Source organism: Pomacea canaliculata, linkage group LG14 (assembly GCF_003073045.1).
Source record: "Pomacea canaliculata isolate SZHN2017 linkage group LG14, ASM307304v1, whole genome shotgun sequence".
Classification (NCBI taxonomy): Eukaryota; Metazoa; Mollusca; class Gastropoda; order Architaenioglossa; family Ampullariidae; genus Pomacea; species Pomacea canaliculata.
The window spans coordinates 5,474,631-5,494,973 of record NC_037603.1 but is presented as its reverse complement, the minus strand read 5'-3'; the positions used below and the strand labels follow the sequence as shown (position 1 = coordinate 5,494,973).

Here is a 20,343-nt window from a genome sequence, read left to right as displayed (position 1 = left end):
TTCTAAATGAAAGTAATTCAACATTCATTGTGCATGTTTGGATCAAGCTTATTAATTATCCATTTTCCGCTGACTTGCCCATAACTGCGCGTGATGCCGTGTGTGACTGGGGCTGGCCTCTACAAAGCACATCATGGGGGGACAGCCCGCGAAGGGAGGAAGCGAAAGGTGTGCACCCGACTCACAACCACGTCTGTTCTTAAAATAGAGTCTAAGAACGGTCGCCGGGTGCTAATCTGTCCACAGAGTGCAGGCATGGCCACCGCTGGAGATGCCGGATGCTCTGCGCCGACTTCGCACTCAGTAACCCTCCTCCCCACCCCACCTCTCCCCACCCCTCCCAGCCTCTCCCCACCCTGATCAGCCGTTAGTGTTAGCGGTAAACGGAAGGAAAGCATTGACATTGACTGGTGCAATGGGAAGAAAGGAGGGTGGGCAGAGTTATTGACGGAAGTAGACAAATGTTTTAAGTTATTAAATGCGTAAGCACTCTGAATTCCGCTCGCCTTGGTGTAATCCATGGAAAAAAGACTCCGAGGTCTAGACAAGTTTATTTGCTGCATGAAAATGTTAGTGTTCCGAATGTACTTTAAGAGAGAGAGATGTGCGGTGACAGTTCAACTGGTTCTCCGCTCTGCTGACCTGTGACAATACTGTGACATTCTCTTGTCTTCACATATTCCATCATGTGTCACTAGTGTCCATTCGGCTGTCCAACCTCTGTATCTTCTATTCGTTTTTTCACACCTACCAGTGTTCGTTCTTATGCCATTTTGTGTCCCCGAGTCCTGAAAGGCGGGACCGTGGGATCTGAAGCCATGCAAGCTTCCTATCAATAACCGGGTTGGTCATTTGTGATTTCCTGTCAATCACCGGGTTTGTAATTTCCTATCAATAACCAGGTTGGTCATTTTCTAACCAGTTTTATGAGCAGTCTTATATATTTCTCTTTCAAGCACATCTAATTTTATTTTTTAGCACCTGACAAAGGAAGAAAAGGTCTGGTGGGATTCAGCTATTTCGTTTAAGTAAAAGTCCGCCTTTCTGTTCCTGTACCCTAGAGATAGCGGGGGAATAGGTGGCGACCCGTATCATTACCCAGCCTGGGTTGTGTCCCGGACTATCAGACGGTGGGAGTAGGTGATAGGTAGGTCTGTGGCAGCACACGTGGGCATCAGAAGTCAGGCCCACCGGGTCTGTGTAATCAGGCTGTCGCCGTGCCACCTGTATTTTTTGCTGATTTTTTTTTTTTCTTTAAGAGTCTTTTCTACTCATCCGGGAACGGGGAATAACGGCGGAAGTGGTGTAATTAATGGCCATGATTAAGCAGCGTCAGGGGCTAGGCTGGGAAATTAAAATAAGCTGCTAAATGCCGTGTCGGCAGTAGTATCTGCTGATGAACTATCACGAAAAGGTGAATTTATTTTTTTTTTTTTTTCATTTCATCTCCCGAATCACCCACCGCCCTCCTCTGTTTTGTGTCGGTGTGTTTTGAGGGGTTGAGTTTTTTTTTTCCCTCACTCCTTTGGCAATCGTTTCTTCTCGCCCACCACTTTATTCCTGTGATCTTGGTTGCTTGGGGAGTCGTAGCCCGATGATTTTTACAAGAGTGTGTTGTGGGCTTGATAAGCCGGCGAGCAGTATACGGGGCTGGTGCTGCCCTCACCCGCTGCAGACTGGGGGAAGCCAAATTTGCATATTCTGGACCCGGGCAGGTTTGAATGCCTAATTTTGGGGCGAAGAAAGTGCGCTAGTTTGCAATGGCAAGTCGTGGCCACCGGGGACAAACATAACTAGGAGATAGATGAAAGGCGCGCGGGGCACGTGGGGGTGGGGTGTGGCGGGGTGGATGGGGACGGCAGCGGGGCTAGCGGGCGGGTGGGCTCGCGGAAAAGTCGGAAGGAGGTGATGATCGATGGCGGCCAGAAACTCGGCGATGAGGTCACTCTTGGAGGTGTCGCATGTCGAGTGTGTGACGTCACCCTTGTACAGTGACCCCAGGTGGAGATGATGATCATCTCGTTTCTTTTTCCAGCTCTCCCTCCGTTTGTTTGTTTCTTTATTGGTTTAATGATCCGTTCTGGGTTTTTGTTTTGTGCGTTCTTTTGTTTCCATTTTCTCTCTCTCTCGTTCTTTCTTGCTGGCGCTTTCATGACTCATTAACCAAACACCAAAGCTGCACTAAATGTAAACTTTACTGGCATCTGTGGACTAGAAAGCATTGCGAAATAGTTGACGCCGGGGGTTTATTTCTCTGGCAGCTGGCTTTTTTCGGCCACCAGAGGCTCGCGAAAGCCACGTTCTCGGTGCGCCTGGGACAAGGCGTAAAATGACTTCCCTGACTGACGAATGGCGATCAGCAGCAAAGCAAGGAGCAACACAACACGGCCAGTACCTCAGGACACATCGTCAACAATCATGTTTGTCTCAACGACAAGATGCACAGAGCCCCCTTACAAACACCTGAGATGGAGGACGATTGTGCGTGGGCAACGGTTGCCTTTTCGTCCGAGCTTTTTTCCCATCATTCAATTTATTTTTTTATTATTATTTACGTTGATAGGATCACGTTGCCGGGCATGATGGATGTTTGATCCACGTAAACAGACACGCTGAAAATCAGTTTTGTGACGAAACGTTGAGTCCGTCTTGACCCATCATCACTCTGCCCTTTGACCTCGCGTTTCTGTCGCTGCCTTTCAGTAGAATTGCTATGCATCACAGTTGCACGTGTGGGCAGACAAACAAACAGACACACACACAGAGCTGACGTAGCCATGAAAGCTTTCAGCGCTAGTCATCGTCAAATCTACGAGTTAATATAAAATCGATGATGTGGACGAATAGAAGTGCAGAGTGGTTTTTGAAAATAAAAATGTAACGATGGTACAGATGGTTTTCCGATGAGTCTTACAAAGGCGAGACCATTGTCAGATTTTGTTTGGAGGCTGATCGATGTGGATGTGGTGGGAGGGGGAGAGAAGAGTAATTGTTTGTTTTACTAATCTCGCCAGACACTGACTGTGGAAAACATGAGCCATGGCATCGTCTGATGTGTGAGTGAGAGACACGTGACTTGTGTTCTCTCTCTCTCACCCTCACACACACACAACTGAGAGATGGAACGTTTCGGATGTCAGCCAAAAAGCGGTTAATGACATGGTGTTGCTCTTTTCCCACCCCCCCCCCCAGACGAGCAAAATCTTTACAAAGCGGTCTGTGGCGTGAGTCGGGCTGTAATGCGACGGAAGTGACGTCATGCAGACACAGAGAGAGAGATTTCCAAGAGGTCCACCCAATCAGCGTGCCACATAATCCGTGAAGTGGAGAGGGAGACTGATGCTTGCTGGAGGCGCGGCGGTGTCCTGCCATCCTGATTCATCGCCGGCTCTCTGCGGCCAACGCTCGTCAACCACGTGACACCGAGGTTACCTGATTCACGCGGCCAGCAACGTTTCGGTGTTCCAGTCACGTTAACGGCTAACCCGGAGGCAAAGTTATTTGTATACACAAAAGTTTGATTCTATAACAGAAATAATTTTCAAAATAGAAATTTTCAAATATTTTTGTTCCGGGGGTTTGGACATTCTTCGCTGATGGGGTAAACTTTTAATTAGTACATGCCTCTGTAACTAGTTGTGTTCTTGTAGTCGCAGGTTCGAATCTCGGTCGAACCAGGTGTGTTTTTCACAAAAATTAATTTAAAAAATTAGCAACGCTTTTTTGTAGCAAATCAGCTGTTATGCTAACTTCGTTGAGCTTAATTTAATGTTTGATTGTGTTTAGCTTCTATAAGTGTGTTGACACACACACAGGTGGCGGTAGGACAAACCCCTGGTCAGCCTAGCATTTCCCCCAACTCAAGCTGGCGGCGTCGTGGGCTATTGATCCTCCTGCTCCTGTCACGACCAACGTGTTCCCACGTAAGCCGTTGGCATGCGCCGCTGGTTAATAATTCACAACGGGCGGCCGCCACATCTCCCTCCTCCTCCATCGGCTGGCCTCGTGTCACCCTGCCACTGGCTTCACATCCCTCCCGAGCCGGACAAGGGGGGACCTCACATGCTCCACAACCAGCCACTTTCTTTTCCTACCCGAGTTAGGCAACATACCGATAACTATGATTAATGTAGCTGCTGTAGGACAAAATCAGTTGCGTTAATGTCTGAGTTCGATTCTCATCAATGACATCAGTTTTTAAATATAATTTTTTTGTCTTGTTTGTTTGGTATATTTATTTATTGTTAGTAGTAATTAGTTTGTTAGATCGAGAAGTGTAATCTGTAAGTTTGTGGTGAGTTAGACTTTAGTTAGTGTTAGTGTTAGTGTGAAGTATGAGGTGGATGCGCGCTCGTCACCTAACTCGGTGGGGAATGCCAATCCACCCTGGGGTTGGCTGTCGCTCGAAGAAAAATTGTGCAGACAGACAGACGCACCGTTTTGGCCACAGTTTATTATTCTGCATGCTGTTGACTGGCTAGCAGTTAAAACAAGAAAGGACTGTAAGCTTTCAGTTCCCTACGGATTGTTTACTGACCTCTCTGTCCACACTCTGACTAGAAACTTTCGCTCTGTCCATCTCATCATCCACGCATCCATGTTCTCCGTCTAAACAGTGGAAGTCGTGTCCACACCACTTTCGTGACACTGAATTACAGAATTTAATTGCTTATGACAACTATTTGTTTAAAAAAATACTATGATTGCTTGTCATGTTGCTAATATTATGCATCAATACAATTCATTTTACATTATACTTCATTATTCAAGTATATTTGGTTACTTGATTTTCTGTTTTATTACCGGTGTATTCTTTAGCCGGTGGCTGAGTGTTTTATATACATTATGTATTGTCCGCTAGCGTTTTCAATGTGATTTCCTTGCATTATTGTTGGTCAACACAGCGCAACCTGTTGTGGTTGTGGTGCTGCGCGAGTAAACAACAATGTTTAGTATAATATTGTCCTGCCCCCAGTGTGTACTCTGCTGAATTATAAAGCTTAGCCCCAGAACTGTCCTGACATCTACAACTATATTGGCTGCAGCACAGATACAGTCTGCATGTCTGTAACAGTTTGTAACTTCTGGAGCGGTTCATCGGTCCAAATAACAGCCTTGGTGAAAAACTCGGCAACTCTATTTCATTACAAAAGGAAAGTAGGATGACAGTGAGACTATTCTTTTGTGCAGTGTCATTTTGTTCAGCCTACTTCAGCAGCAGCACTACTGATTGCATCGCTTATTCATTTCGCCACTGGGTAATCCTAAGACATTGCACAATTCAAAAGAAATCTTCAAAAAAAAAAAAAAAGCCGTTTGCTGGGTCTTAAGAACTCTCCACAGCGTCTCCAAATTTAAGCCTCTACCCGCCACTACAATCTTTTTTACAGTCTTACAAAATTTCATAAAGTCGTCTGCTGGCACTTAGTATTCCTCACAGTGCCTCTAAATTTAAACCTCTGCTACCCACTCCCCACATTTTCAAGGGATGGGGTTTGTTTTGTTTTTTTTTGAAAAAAAAAATAATAAATGAGATGATGTCATTTCATTTTCGCGCTGTGTCTCTTCCAATCAAAAACAGGAAACTCCATTACAAGGACAAGTTCTTGACAGGCTGTCTTATGATGTTGGGTGTGTGTGTGTGAGAGAGAGAGACAGTGTGTCTGTGAGAGATAGAAAGGAGTGAGTCTGGATTTTTTTTAAATATTTTGTTGAAGTGCTGGGTAGAAGTCTGGGAGGCAATGTTGTTAACCCTGCTCTGTATGACAAACAAATAGTGTTAAAGCTGTTCAGCTTGGCCAATGTCCCGCAAAATTATGGGGAAAAAAATAGAGTTCATGCCAATCATTCGCTTAGATTGTGATTTGCAGTACGTCAACCACGTGACACTGTGTGTAATATCAACGTAACATGTCGGAAGTAACGTGTATACATTCTCCGTCTGGAAAATAACTCCACCCTCCCTTGTTCCTCCCTCTCCCCCAACCCACAACCCCCGCTTCTCATCTACTTTTGGCATTTTTAGAGTTCCGTGCGATTTGTGGACTAAACAAAAATGAGCGAGCACAGATTGAGAGTTTGGCCCAACCGAGCCTGTGTTGATGGTCGAACCTACAGCGACAGAAGAAGCTTGTCACTAAAAACCTTTGCTCGAAAAAAAAAAATAGGCAAGAAAAACGGAAAACCCTCTTCCGAAAACATCACAGACATGAGAAAGACCAGCAGTCTACGATTGCACAGCAGTAGTGACTCACACCTAGCACATCCACATCCCTGTCGGGACGTCCACAGTCTCGCGCACGCGCTTCCCTCTTGCATAATGTGTCGCAGCATGTGACACTGTCTGACCAATCCGTCCTCTTCTTTTGGCCCACAGAGGATGCAAGTTGCTGTGTCGGCTATTGATTGCCGATGGACACTGTCGGAATATCGAAGGTCACGCCTTGGACAAACCTGGGATGAAGTGGGGTCGTTTGGGGGGAAGAGGTTAGGGAATGACTGTGATATTTAACACTTTTTTCACAGCGGGCCGCTGACCTGAAGTAGTCCACAGTCGGCGCGAAGTAAGAGCAAGGAGAGGTGGTTACACTTCACACATCGACACCACAAGACACTGTATATCTTCTGTCCTCCTCCTTTCCCCATCCCTCACAGACGTGAAGTAGGAGTCCCCCTCACTTGGACCCGAAACATCCTCTCCTGAGGGTTAACGTTCACGGTTTTGGTTTTTGGGTTTTTAACGGCAAGATCGCGCCGATCAGCCGGACGTGACGTCAGCACATGGACTCCTCCATGCTGTTGCTACCGCCATGGCCGCAGAAAGAGTTACAGGTAATGAGGCCGGTGGAGGAGGTGCCGTGGCTTGCTCGTCCCCGTGACGTGGAAGGACCGGCGCCGCTGCGACGACGGCCGCGGTGCAGATGGCCGTAACGGCAGCACAGCAGCTTGAGGAAAGTGAGCTTGAAGATCTTGTTGAACACGGTGTAGATGATGGGGTTGAGGGTGCTAGAGGCGTAGCCCAGCCACACGAAGAAGGTGAAGAGGGTGGGCGAGAAGGCGCAGGCCGGACACAGGACCCGCAGGACGTTCATCACGAAGAATGGCGCCCAGCACACCACGAAGATCATGAAGACGACGCCTAGTACCTTGGAGGCCTTCTGCTCCGTCTGCACCGCGCTGTTATCCTTGCGGACCAGATCCTTGCGCATCAGCAGGATGTTGGCCGCCTTCACGGCCACGTGATGCTTGCGCACCAGCTCGCGCAGGCGCTTTGGCTCTCGACCGTTGACGCTGTTCTTCTGCTGTAACTTGCCGCTTCCCAGCCGCCAGCATCCGCCACCACCGCGGTCGGGGCTGTTGCTAGAGGGAGTCTCGCTGCTGGACCCGTTGCACAGCTCGTACTCCCCCGCGGTGCCATTCATGCCACGCGGCGAGGACGAAGGCGAGGAGGAGGAAGGCGGTGGTAGTCGCGGCGGCTTGCGTTTGGGGTAGAGCGGAACGGTGTTGCGCTTGCTGAGCGGCTGGTAGCGCTGGGTATACCGGGTACTGCTGCTTCCGCTTGGACCCAGCGGGTAGGAGCTGGTGGCACTGAGTGGCTCTTGCGATCGGTGCGTTGTCAGCGACCCTCCCGTCGCATTCTCGCCGCGGCGGCTTTGCCGTTGCCAGTGGCGGCGACTAGTGGAGCGGCGGATCATGGGCTGGCCTTCGCCTCCTGGCTCGTCCGCCGTGCACATGCGGGCCTGGCGGTTGAGCATCCGGACGGTCAGCGCGTACATGACCACCATGATGGTCAGGGGGATGAAGAAGGCGACGACGGAGCCGGTGAGGATGAAGTGCTGGTTGCTGAGCAAGCATTGCTGGTCTTGGTAGATGTTGGCCTCGCTGACCAGGCCCAGCACGGTGATGGGCGAGGTGATGGCGACAGCGAGCGTCCAGACCAGGACGATCTTGAGCAGAACCGTGCGCTTGGACTTGTTCTTGGTCCACAGCGGGTAGCGGATGCCGATGTAGCGCTCCAGCGAGATGGTGCACAGGTGCAGGATGGAGGAGGTGCACATCAACACGTCCGCCGTCACGAACAGGTTGCACAGGATCAGGCCGAACAGCCACTTGCCTGCACACAGCCCAGCCCTCTAGAAACAGCAATTTTATTAACATAGGAGACAAGGGTAAGGTACGCGAGGTCCGCCTTAAAGTTGTGAGAAATGTGACTGTGTGCATGTGTGGCAGGTGAGAAAGTCTTAAGTATAGTCACATAGTTGACAGTATGGTTAAGAATGCCAATTAACCTTTGTATGTGTGTGAGAGAGAGAGAGAATAAACACTTCAATAAACATATATAGCATAGCTTGTTTATAGTAAAATAATGCCAGACATTGAACAGAGTCGGAGCTAAGTCGGAAGAAGACGTACGACCGTCGTCACGTGTTTGTCCTTAGCAAGAAAACCTCGGAGGTATTTGTTTCTAGTGTTTGGACTCTCATCATTTATTTGCTTCATACACGAGGCCTCAGTTACACAAAGTTCAACGGTTATTTCAGTAATTTGGAGAAAGGGGAGCGGCAGAAGACTGCTTCAAGAAGACAAATTGAAATACTTGAGGGAGGTTTAGATGTTAAGGAAGAGAATTCATAGAGAAGCTGACAACAAAGTTGGAGCATGGCGGAGGGCTGCCGTCTGAGGGTCAAGAGGTCCGCTGTCACGTCTCCACTCGCTTGTCGTCGCTCATTGGCCCAATAGGCGACGTCACGTGAGATGGAGTTGTCTGGGGAAGGGACTGCGGGGCCTGCAGCACAATTGCTGAAGACGAACAGAGCTGCCAGCCAGGCTTTTCTTCTCCCGTCACAACCACCCCGGCTTCTGGCTTTGCGTGGGTGGAGGTCCACCCCTACCCCCCTGAAGGCTGGGAGGAAGCTTGCTGTCGTCGCTGTGACGCTACTCCCTGCATTTACTCAACCTTTCACCTTTCTACAGTTTGAAGCACGCGGCTTACGAATCCTCTGAGGGGTGGAAAAAATGGGCTTGGCAGTGCTTTTTGGTCTGCGGCACATTTCTTCTCTTTTAAGCCGTTTGTCAGCTGCTTCCAAGTCGTGTGTGAACGCTTGTTTATAAAACTTGTTTTCTGTGTGAGTGTTTGGTATGGCAACTGCTGTGACGTAGTCTTTGTACTGCAAAACCAATACGCGTGAAGGGTAGACCTTCAAAGGTTGTTAAGCTTGGAGTTGCGGATACCTGTCCCTGTTTATATCAGAAATTCAATAGGCATTGACATCAACAGTCTGCTTAATTTCTTTCTTTCACAAACACACACATGCACACACGCGGAGACCGGAAGGTGTGAAAGAAAAACCATAAAGCCAGAAGCTATTTTAAAAAAATTCCTCGGAAATTAGGAGAGAGGGTGTTAAGGCCAAACAAAAGCATCTAAGACTTAAAAAAATACATTTAAAAAAACTTGTTTTGGACCCTTTATCCGCAAGTTGTTTACAAATTTGTAACGTACACGTATATTGGCTGCCAGTGTGTGTGTGCGTGTGTTCGTTCAGCAAAGGGTTACAGGGTGAAAGCTAATAGTGGCATTCATGTCCAATCTCTTGCATCACAAAATGGACATATTCTTCGTTTCACCGGGGATGTGCAGATAGCAGCTCCGCTCCCCCGTCAGGCAGCGTGGCATTCACTGGCATTCACCTGTCACACACACACGGATCCGCAATCTGTGAAGCAGCAGTTGTTAAAGGCCTTCGTTCGCCTCGGTTACATCTTCTCTCTCTCTTGCTTTGAAATGAGGGAAAGTATTTTTATCAAAGCCCCTCCCTCCCTGCTTTTAGTACCCTTGGGGAATAGTTCAGGTGCCGCTTTGTTTCGCCTGCCAACATCATTTCGTTCAGGGTTTGTTCAGACTTAAAGGATGGAGGGAGGGGAGGAGAGAGAATAGTCTTCTTTCATTGCCTCTCCTCCGGCAGATTATGCAGATTCGTCTCCTTCTCCTCCTAGTTTCTTGCTGCACTTTAGACCAAGAAATTGCGATTTGTTGGTGGAGTTGGATGGAAAGTACACACAGCCAAACGCCTTGCGGCTCGGCGACTCAAAGAAGCTTCGTGCTTTCATTTCACGAGGGTCATGCAGGTGCAGGAGGAAAAAGAAAGGTTTTAGCGAAGTTAGTGAGATACTTACTTATCATTTACAATTCTTATGGATTGTCGGGAAGATTCGGGATGCTGGAGAGGGAATTAGTGGGTGTTGCTGACGATGCCGGTGAAGTGCTTCTTGATAAGTTTTAGTCTTACAACATTAGTGCTACAGGCTTTTCTGTTGATGTTGTTGTTTCTTGCTTGTTATAAAGATAAGTTTTCAATTACGATATTGGCATCGTGAGTTGGAACATGGTAAACAAAAGCATTATTTTGTTTTGTGGCAATAATGTGATGCAGTCTGTGCGCTGCAAAGCTCGATACACGTGAAGGTGTCGACCTTGTAGAGATGTGAAACTTTAGACTTGCAGTTACCAGGTTCGAATCCAGGTCAGGCTGGAGGAATTAAAACTTCCTACTCGCAACTTGCATTCCGCATCCCCATCCGCATCCCCATTTCCATCCGTTTGAGCATCAGCGGCCTCAACGACAGGACCTGCAGAGTTGTGTTCACTTTGAAGGTCTGTGGTCTTTGGGGGTAGTGTAGCTGTAACTACCCTACAAGTGAGGACTGCTAACTGCACATTGTTTACAGCCAACGTGCCCAGCTGGTTTGTGCGCGTGTTTACGTAGTAATGCCCCTCTCCACCAATGAAGATCAGGTTACATCAAACCAACGCCACCTGCTGGCCGAGATGATTGCGAACATCATGATGGTGGAATTTGTGCCCACCAAGTGCTTCACCTCCCTGTGCGCTGTGCGCAGACGATTGGAGATGCGGCGGAAAGGAGGGTGGGATGTGGGGTGTCGGAGAATGAAATCGGACGGCTGGGGGGACTGGGGTAGGGTGGGGTGGGAGGAAAGCGAGACGAAATCCAGCATGAAATCCCAGGCAGAGAAGCAAATAATTGGACGCGCGTTTTGTGCTAAGATCTGGTCAAAAGCGGTTGAAAACGACCGGCGCGATAAGGATGCTGGATGATCGATAGCGGGCAACGCAAGCCTCGCACAAGACCTCCATCTGCAGTCAGCAGGTGGATTAGCTTGCCTCTCCATTCCTACCCCATCCCCTTCCCCAACACCCCGGATGTTGCTCGCGGAAGTCTTTCCGCCTCAGCAAGTGATGTGAACACCAGTCCCTAGGGTCGCGTGTGTGGTGGCTGTGGCTTGTGTCTGATACCTCGCCAACCGCGTCCGATTGGAGAGATGGCGGGAGAACGCGCGCCGCCTGGTGATGCTTTTTGGAAGCTAGATTGTTGCCTTCTCCTGTAATCTCTCGGGCACTGCTCCTGTCGTCCTTGGCCTGAGGGAGGAGCACCACGTGCCCCCCGGGGGAAGATAGGGTTCCGGAGGAACCGTGTGAAGAAAAGAGGCGAATCTGTGCCGCGCGCTCTGCAGTCGTTATCGCAAGAGGGCGCTGATAAGGCTGTCCTCCTCTTTCCTCGTACTTCCTACCCACCCGAGATCCCGCCGCGCTATCGGCGAAACATCGCGAGACTAAGCGCTTCAGCAACGTGCGAGATCTCGCGGCTGTTGAAACCCCCCGTGGCTGCTGTCTTGGTCGGCCTCCGCATCCCACGTGCGCTGTCATCTGTTGGCGCGTGTTTACAGCATCCATTGCTGTCCTACACACATTCTAGTGGAGAACTTTGTCTACAACCTACCATAAACAAACAAACAAACAAACAAAAATAGTACAGAGGCTCAGCCGTGTGAAGGCATCATGCTCGGTACACCCGGGTGATTGACTATAGAGAGGTTCGTCGTTGAGACGCCTTCCCTGTCACCTCGGTTACACCCAGAATATCATTTCCACAGACACTCGCCGTCAGTCATGTAATCGCCCACCCAGTGTCCATGGTTACAAACCAGATGCATGATTGCCAACTATGACATCACGAGTGCTCTTACCCGCCTCCCCCCTCTCTCCGCCCCCGCCAACTTCCTCTAATGTCGTGGTTGTGGTAGATAAGAACGGGGAGGGTGATGTCCATTAAGATGACCAGACGCGTGGCACGTGTAATTCGGGTGCTATTTGAAGAAGCGGGGGGTTGGGTTCTGGGGGAGGGGAGAGGGTTGTGAGGAGGGTAGGAGGATGCCTGTAAACTGCGAGCCAAGCGGGAGAAAGGGATATTGGATTTGCTTGACGCGGTTGCACAGGGTCAGTTGTAATCCAATCGCACAATCCACTGCCATGGAGGTGGCTTGTGTTCCGTTCTACCGCCCGCGGCTTCTGCACTCGTCCGTGGGTCGGCTTCCGTCCTGTCTTTCCCTGGCGTCTCCCCTTGCATTGCATGGCCTCACGAGTCGATGCCAGTGTGATCGTGCCTCTCCTACATCATGCAGAAGGTTGAGGTTGAGGGGTGGGGAGGGAGACGATCGTGCCTCTCCTACATCATGCACAAGGTTGAGGTTGAGGAAGGGCGGGGAGGGAGACATGCGCTCTTCTTATTGACCACCTGACCTCCACGTTGTTTGGATTCGGCTTTGGCTACTTGTTCAGCCTGTCCTGCTGCTTCCATCTGTCACCACCATCAGTCCCTAAGTGATTATTCCTCCCATTGCCTTCTTGGATGTTCTTTTGCGGTTGGACCAAAATTACATGAAGCGATTAGCAGGTCTAGGTTTTCCATTGCTCTTTCTCTGTAGGAACTTTATATATATATAGGTGTGCGTTGGACATTTATTAACCAGTCAACCCTCTGTAGCTCATTAATGCATGAGAATGTGTTGGAACTCGTGATGTGTGTTATGAGGCAACTGCTGTGACATAATCTTTGCGCTTAATAAACTGATATATGAATATAGTGGATGAGTATATCATTGCTGTGTATTAATGTAACACTCTTCCTCTGTTGTTTTGAGGTTGGCAAAGCTGAATTTCTGTCTCTCTCTATCTCTCTGTTTGCGCGTGCGGACCCTTAAGTGTGGATTGATGAGCTTTGCATTGCCACCCGTGCTGTGTAAGTAAGTCTGCGTATCAAATAACCAAACAGATTTTTTTCCCGGGGTGCTGGCAAGCGATGTGAGCTGTGCCGCTGCTTGTTTAGCAAGTGTTTTATTGACCAGTGCTCTGTTACTACACTGAAACGAGTCGTAGCTGTGGTGCCCCACCCGGGGTGCGGAACATTCCCCACACTACCCGTTTCCTTCCGCTCAGCATCTTCACCCGGTCTATGACATGCTTCATCCCACCCTCATTTGGAAAACTGATGAAACATTGATACAGACGCTGGTTCTGGGTGTCAGACAAGTCTGACATTTTCCTTCAAGCTCCTTCTGCTTATTCATTACACCAAACAAAACGAAAACAACAACAAAGCGAAGAGGAGAATTACAGTGACTGGCCTGCAACCCTGGCATGTTACCAGCTCTGACCATATGGTTCCTCCTCCACCCTTCGTATCTAGAGCCTGGCCTAGAGATGAACCTCTCTCCCTTCTTTTTTCCCCGCACACCTTTTATCATTAATGGATGTCAGATTTCTGTGTAATTTTCTCGGACGATGCACCCAAGTGCAAGATCACGCACCGAAGAGAACTGCTGCCCCCGAGGAATAAGGGCGAGATTACAGCCAAGTGCACCTCCAGCGCCGGCTGCACCCTGGGTGTGGGTGTCGGGGTCAGGCGGTGTAATTGAAGTAATTGCTACAGGGCGAGACCGCGACCTGGACTGTAGTTCCTCTGACTATGTGCAAGGTGCTCTGGTTTATAGCCTGACAAGCCGTTCACAATTCCACACTGCTGAGTTCTCTCAGGTATCTTCTTTCTCCCTCCCCTAGAAGCGAACCATTTAGTGCCGGAACTTTGTACCCGAATGTATTGATGTCGAGAAACATCGCACCTCAGTTTTTGTGCGAGGGTTATAGCTGTGCCACCTGCTCCCCAACCTTGATGATCGCCGCCTTCACGTGAATTCGTATTAACAGTCGTTAATGCTGCATTACCTGTTGAGTGCCAGCAGTACATCTTCTATATGATTGTCTTACATTGGTGTCTACAGAAATTACCCCTAAGAGCCAAGAACTAACCCTGCCTCGAAATTCAGGAATGGGATGAGTTGCACAAGAAGTGTGAAGTGCACACCGCGGACATCACCCACCTTGCACCGGACGCTGGGGGCTTCGTGTTCATGTTGATGACAAATGCTATTCATCTTAAAGACAGTCTGGCTTCTTCTTTCTCAGCGCACTTGACATTAATTCAGTTCCTTGGACGCTTGTAGGCAGGAGAAATATCTTGGCCTGGGTACAGCTGTAGAGGCTCGTGAACAAATGACCAATAATGTTTGCTATTTCGTTCCTTTCTCATTCATTTTCCGATTTTATACTTTGAACATTTCTCGTCGTTAACACAAATGCGATCAACACCAACAATCAACCTTCCAACCTCCGCCAGTCTCTAGAGACATTGCTGTCAGTCTACTGCTGGCTGTCGTCTGCCCACTCTTCTCTTGCCGGCCTCTTCTACCACGGTCTGCTGCTCCCTGATGGTCGTTCATGCACATCGTTGTGATGTTAAGATGCGCCCAGTCCACTTCACTTCTTGTCATCATGGACCGGAGTCCTTCATAGTCCAATTATCTTCCTGATTATTTTCCCTACTTCGTGTGTGAAGCTGGCTTTGTAAGCGATCCTTCTGTAGAGTATCATCTGCATGGACGGTATCCTCTTGTGGAAATCTGCTGTTAGGACATTTTCCTTCGCAAATCATCCGACACCATTGTAATGAAGCAAGAACATGCACAGAGAGAAAATCCTTTTGTTTCAAGACTCGGACCAACTGCACTCCTCGTGCATGCTGGGGAAAGGGTGGGAAGGGGTCAAAGTTCAGATCGCCACAAGTCAGGAACCGTTTTGGCGGAAGTCGAGTTACTGAATAAATGAATCTCCAAAATAAAGTCATGCCTCATTCATCATTTCCCTTTTTTCCCCAGCGGGGCACGTGACGGTGTCTCTCTGTCTAGCGCCGGTTCAAGACCTGAATGCGGCGGACGTCGAGGGACGAATATAATGCCATCAGCCAAACGGGCGGGTAGGTGATCGTGGAATAAAGATTACTTTTATGAAAGATGGCTCTTAAAATTTGGGAGATGTGCTGGCAGACGTTTTGTCACCACCAGCAGAGACGATTTTTTTTTCAGCCACAGACTTTATTCAGGAAAATATAACTTTGGCTTTCCTGTCTGTGTGAAGATGAGATGCGGTCATGTGCGGGAATGCTCGGAATAAAATACAGAATTGCTTGGCTAGATGATTGCCGCTAACTATCTAACTAGTGTCGTGTAGCCCACTTAGCCTGTGGTGTAGTGCTTACCTATTCCTAGCGGCCTGGGGCTTCTTTCTTCTTCTTCTTTCTTTCTTCTTTCTTCTTCTTTAACTGCACACCAGTCTAGAGACTGACAAGTTAAATTCAGAATGGAGCCAGCTAGCTCTGTGTTCAGTCCAATAAGCCAGGCGGACATCTTTAACGTGCAGGCAAGCATGCACGGCGCCAATGATAAAACCGATTTTTTTGATTGGATGGGAAGAAGGAAAATACTGGATATTATATTTCACTATTAAAATATTGACCCAGCAGCAACAGAGCGTGGAAGCAAACTCGACATTATCGTTTTCCTGCGACAATGAACCATTTTTTAAGAACAACGATTTTTCAACAATGACTTACTCGATGGCGATAATCATCTTCAGTGCTGGCAAGACGCCATTGGATGCTGGTAGAGCCGGGTGTTCGCGATGGTGTAATACTGGCTGCGATTTGAAGATAGAAATGTTTTGTTTGAGGCTTTAACGGGCGGTTTCCTTTTATTATTATTTTGAGGGCCACACTCGTGTAAATGTATTCATATTTTTTTCCATTTCTGATCGCATTGAGATAACCACGCTCTCGGAATTGCCAATAAATTGTTTCTTGGTCGAGGCGTAACCATGGCGTCGGTGATGCAGAAGCGTGGGCTGTGGTGTAGTTGTAGACGTCGGCTTAATAGTGTGGTCTGGGATTGACATACTGATTGTATTTATTCACTGCCAACAAAATATAACTGGATGGGAGATTTAATGGCGAGAGAAAAGAAAACAACAACAAAAAGTTCATAAAGCGATCCTTTCATGAGATCTTTTGTGGAGGAAGCTTGAATGTTTGCCAGAGTCCGGCGTGAAGTTGAAGCTGCGAAAAAAAAAAAATATGTTTTTTGCAAACATTAGTTAATCGTGAATCCGTCTCAGTGAACCTCCAATCCACCCCTGACTAGACTCCCAACCCTAGAGATTCAGCACATCGCTGATTGTAGCGACACCGAAGGACCGCGACTAGACCGAGCGTCTGAGAGCTGGCAGCACGTGCTCGATGTTGTACTACGCTGACGTCACACAACAGGCGAGATGGGTGAGGCGTGAATGCGACTCACAAACGGAGGGATGCATTCATAGTTTTGGAATTACATTTATTGACCCAAAACTGCAAATAATTTGGTATTTGTGAATTATGTTCAAGTCAGGACTAACAAACGGTAGGAAATCGTTACTTAAATTTTGAAAGAGGGTTTTATGCTTGGATCGCATAATGCACGACTCACCACTTGTACCCACACAGACACGCATACTCGCGCACCCACAAATGCAGCGTTTTGTGAGAAAAAGATATTTTGCAACATGATTAAAATTTTGTGCCCAAAATCTTTGCTGTTTGACTCTTTTTTTCCATCCGCTCTTTCACATACACAGGTGCGCTCCCACGCGCTCTCTCTTCTCTCACGGATAGGTGTGGGCGGTTGGAGAGACGTATCTCACCAGCCCTTTAAGAAGCTTATTTTAATGTTCAGTGCAATGATCAATTATCTACAGATTGTTAGAGCTGGGATACATATGAGAAGCGATTTGCCAAAGAGTACGTCGGCTAATAGTTTGTAGGCTGCACCGCCCTCTCACCCATCAGCGCATCACTGACTGGCGTGACCAGTGTCAGACGATGGAGCAGGGTAGGCTGAGTGGTGTGCAGGGTAGGCTCAGGAGTAAAGTACGCCACAAGCAGTTTGTCCGCGTTCAGAGTTTACACCATTAGAGAATTTTGATAGCAAGGGCCTTTCAAGTGGTGCGGTAGAGAAAACAAGCTCGCAGATTACTTCTGAGGTTGCCGGCGAGGCGGTGCACCCCTTTCCCACCCTCCCTCTTCCCTCCGATTGAAGGGTTAGGTGGCTGGCTGTTGTGTTTTATTATTGTCGCCGTCTGAGTTTCTTTAAGCGGCATCAAGCGTAGCCAGCCGTTCCGAACTTTGTGATAGGAGAAGGACCACCCGGGCGGGGAGCTGTCAATCTGCTGGCACGATACGTCACGCGGCACGCGTCACATGCACGGCGGGCTGCAGTGTAGTACGTGCTGGCGCCGGGGGCGCGTCACATCACAGCGCCTTACGTCACAGCGCCCTCGTCTGTGGGCTGCGACATGAAAAGCCCTCCCCGTCACTGCCGCGGCCAAGTGACTGCACTTTGAAGTGAAGCCGCGCTTGACTGTGTGATACTTGAGACAGGAGATGCTAGAAACAATTAGGTTTGGCCGACAGTGGAGAGACAACAGCAACATGCACCGCACGTACACACGTGCACATTCTCAAAAATAAAATGGAGAAAGGGAGGAGAAAATGTCAGTCTGACTAGATTTATCCTCGAATGACGTGTCCTTCATTGCAACGGAGACGAGAAAAGACCTCCACAATAAAGAAAAAGACCGTTTGTAGCTTTGAAATAAAAGCGCGTACATTTTTTATTTTGTATTGACGAATGTTCCACACACAATGAGAAGATTATCATCCATACAAACGGAAAGTGCGTGCGCATTAAAACTGACCTTTCGCCATAGACGCGACTGCTGCTATCATGAGACAGAGAGAGAAAAAAAAAAAGGAGAAACTAAAAGCACTTTTAAGTAGTACTTTTACTTTGATGGCAAGAAGTGTGTGATCGCAGTTTTATTTCCAACGGAAATAACGGTTGTATGGAAGAATGATCTCGCGCATGCGCATTGGGTTTGTGGTGGTAGATCAGTCGTGACGGCAACAGTGCTGGGTGTTAGCAGAGGTGTTGTGAAATGGCGAGGGAATTTTTATTGCCGCTAAACGATTCTTGTCGTTCTTTTTTTTTCCTTCTCTCTCTCTCTTTCGAGCAACACCCACGTAGACGCCCCCAGCACCACCTCCCACACTCACACACACACATGCACGCGCGTATCCTTACAGGGCATTTTTATATTTTTATAACGAGAACAGCTGTGTTGGGTTGAAAAAAAGTGACTGGAGAATCATATTGGTGTTTTTTTGAATATTATAACAGTTGGTGCTCATTGCAGCCCACCCTTCCACACACAGTTTATCTAACCTTAGCAGCTCAAATGTTTATAGACCTGAGAGGTAGCTGCTGGTGGCATGTGTTTATGATACATCAATACCTGTTACTTCCGGAGTAGCGGGTGGAGGAGAAGCGGGACAAGGTCTGCCAGGTAAGAAGGGAGAGGAGAGAAGCTACTTGCCTGTGAACTCGTTCATGATGCTGAGGGGCATGACGATGAGGGAGACGAGGAGGTCGGTGACGGCCAGCGATAGCAGGAAGTAGTTGGTGACGTTCTGCAGGCGTCGCTCCAGCGAGATGGCCAGGATGACCAGCGTGTTGCCGGCGATGCCGAACACCACCAGCGGCGCCAGCACCAGGATGCCCCAGTTGAAGGCTTCCGGCGCCGTGCTGTTGTTGCTCCGGCAGTCAGGTTGCCCCCGCCCGACAGGTTGTAGCCAGTGTCGTTGACCCAGGCCCAGCTAAAGTCCAGCTCCTCCCTCGGCAGATCGAAGCTGACGGCCATGCTGGCTCTCACCTGCTGCTGCTGTTGTTGTTCTCCCGACGGCGAACGTTGAGCGTGGCAGGTGACTAGACGGCACCCCCGCCCCAGTGTCGCTGGCGCTCGCCGTCATGGTCTGCTTGGTACGGGCGCTGCGGCCGGTACCGTGAACTGTGACGGGGAAGACCGGAGGAACAACTACAAGAAGTCTTCCAATGGGTGGCCGAGAGCGCTTTGGTTCGAGTTCTTCCAGGAGGCGACAGGTGGCGTCCCGCATTTCGCTCCCCTTGGCACATCACCTTCACAGCCTCCTCCTCTGTGATGCCATAAGTAGTCAAGCTGACAGTGTCGCCTCCGTGCTGTTTGCTGCTGTCAGGCGCGATGACACCTCCCTGCGTCCCTCAGACCGGGAATGAAAGGGGGCAGCAAGCACCCGCAGGTAACCAGAAGATAATCCAGGTGAAGTATTGCCTTACACCATGCGACACATCACATCACCAACACACGAGACCCATAATCCCATCCGCATCACTAGGTACTGATGCTGAGAATCCAAGACACATGTTGCAGAGGTAGGTCGACCGGTGTTCTTCAGAAATCTTGTCTTCATCCGCTGTAAGCTCCGGACCCGCTGGTCTTCCACGCAAAGTGAACATCGCAAGAGGCCGTGGAGCCAACACATTTTGCGAGGGCTGGGCGGAGGAGGGTTTGGCCCCCAGACACCGCGGGCTGCCGATCACTCCTGACACCCGCAGAACACAACCTGCAGGAAAATTCAGTCCGGACTTGCAAAAGTGAAGTTTCTATTTTTCTCTAATCTCGCAGCACACCTGGCCTTCATTTGTACAGCCCTCGGCGGCGCGGTGGCCGCGGTTGTTCGCATCACCCTCGCGCCAGAAACACACCTGAAGAGGCACCTGCGGAGCGGGGAACATAATTACACACCTTTTCTTTTGCCTCCTGTCCGGAACATTCCTGCTTCTCAGATTCTGACAACATGATCCCGCGAGTACTCTCAAGCTCTCGGTTGGAAAATTTCCGAATTTTTTTTTTTTTTAATGTTTTCAGCACCCAGACGATGACTAGTGGAATATGGGGGAGGGCGAGAGGAAGAGAGGAGTGAAGTTTGCGGAAGTAAATGAAGAAGACAGACAAAGCAAACCCTCACAGCTCCGTGCCCACCTCAGGTGGTGATGTGAGTAGCCGATAAGACCATCTCCGCCGTCGGCGCTCTCACGCGATCAGTCAGAAGTTGTGGGAGCCACTACTGCCTCCGCCGCTCGCTGGCTGCTGCTGCTGCAACGGGAAGAAAAAAAGAAGATTGGAAAGTGAAGTCAAAGGTCCAGAGATAAAGTTGCTAGTCAAAGACAGGACGCGGTGGGGACTGT

General features: G+C 49.1%; 2 protein-coding genes across 2 annotated transcripts in view; one reads left to right on the top strand and one right to left on the bottom strand.

Moving 5' to 3' along the window:
* LOC112555387 (26S proteasome non-ATPase regulatory subunit 1-like) overlaps positions 1-20,343 on the top strand; it is a 169,596-nt gene that overhangs the window by 83,141 nt on the left and 66,112 nt on the right.
* Positions 1,517-20,343, bottom strand: part of LOC112555388 (5-hydroxytryptamine receptor 2C-like) — a 42,696-nt gene continuing 23,869 nt past the window's right edge. Inside the window, 3 exon segments of the mRNA XM_025223758.1 lie at positions 1,517-8,113; positions 18,656-18,863; positions 18,866-20,251. Coding sequence (XP_025079543.1) covers positions 6,774-8,113; positions 18,656-18,863; positions 18,866-18,979 — 1,662 coding nt within the window. The 5' untranslated portion in view covers positions 18,980-20,251 and the 3' untranslated portion in view covers positions 1,517-6,773.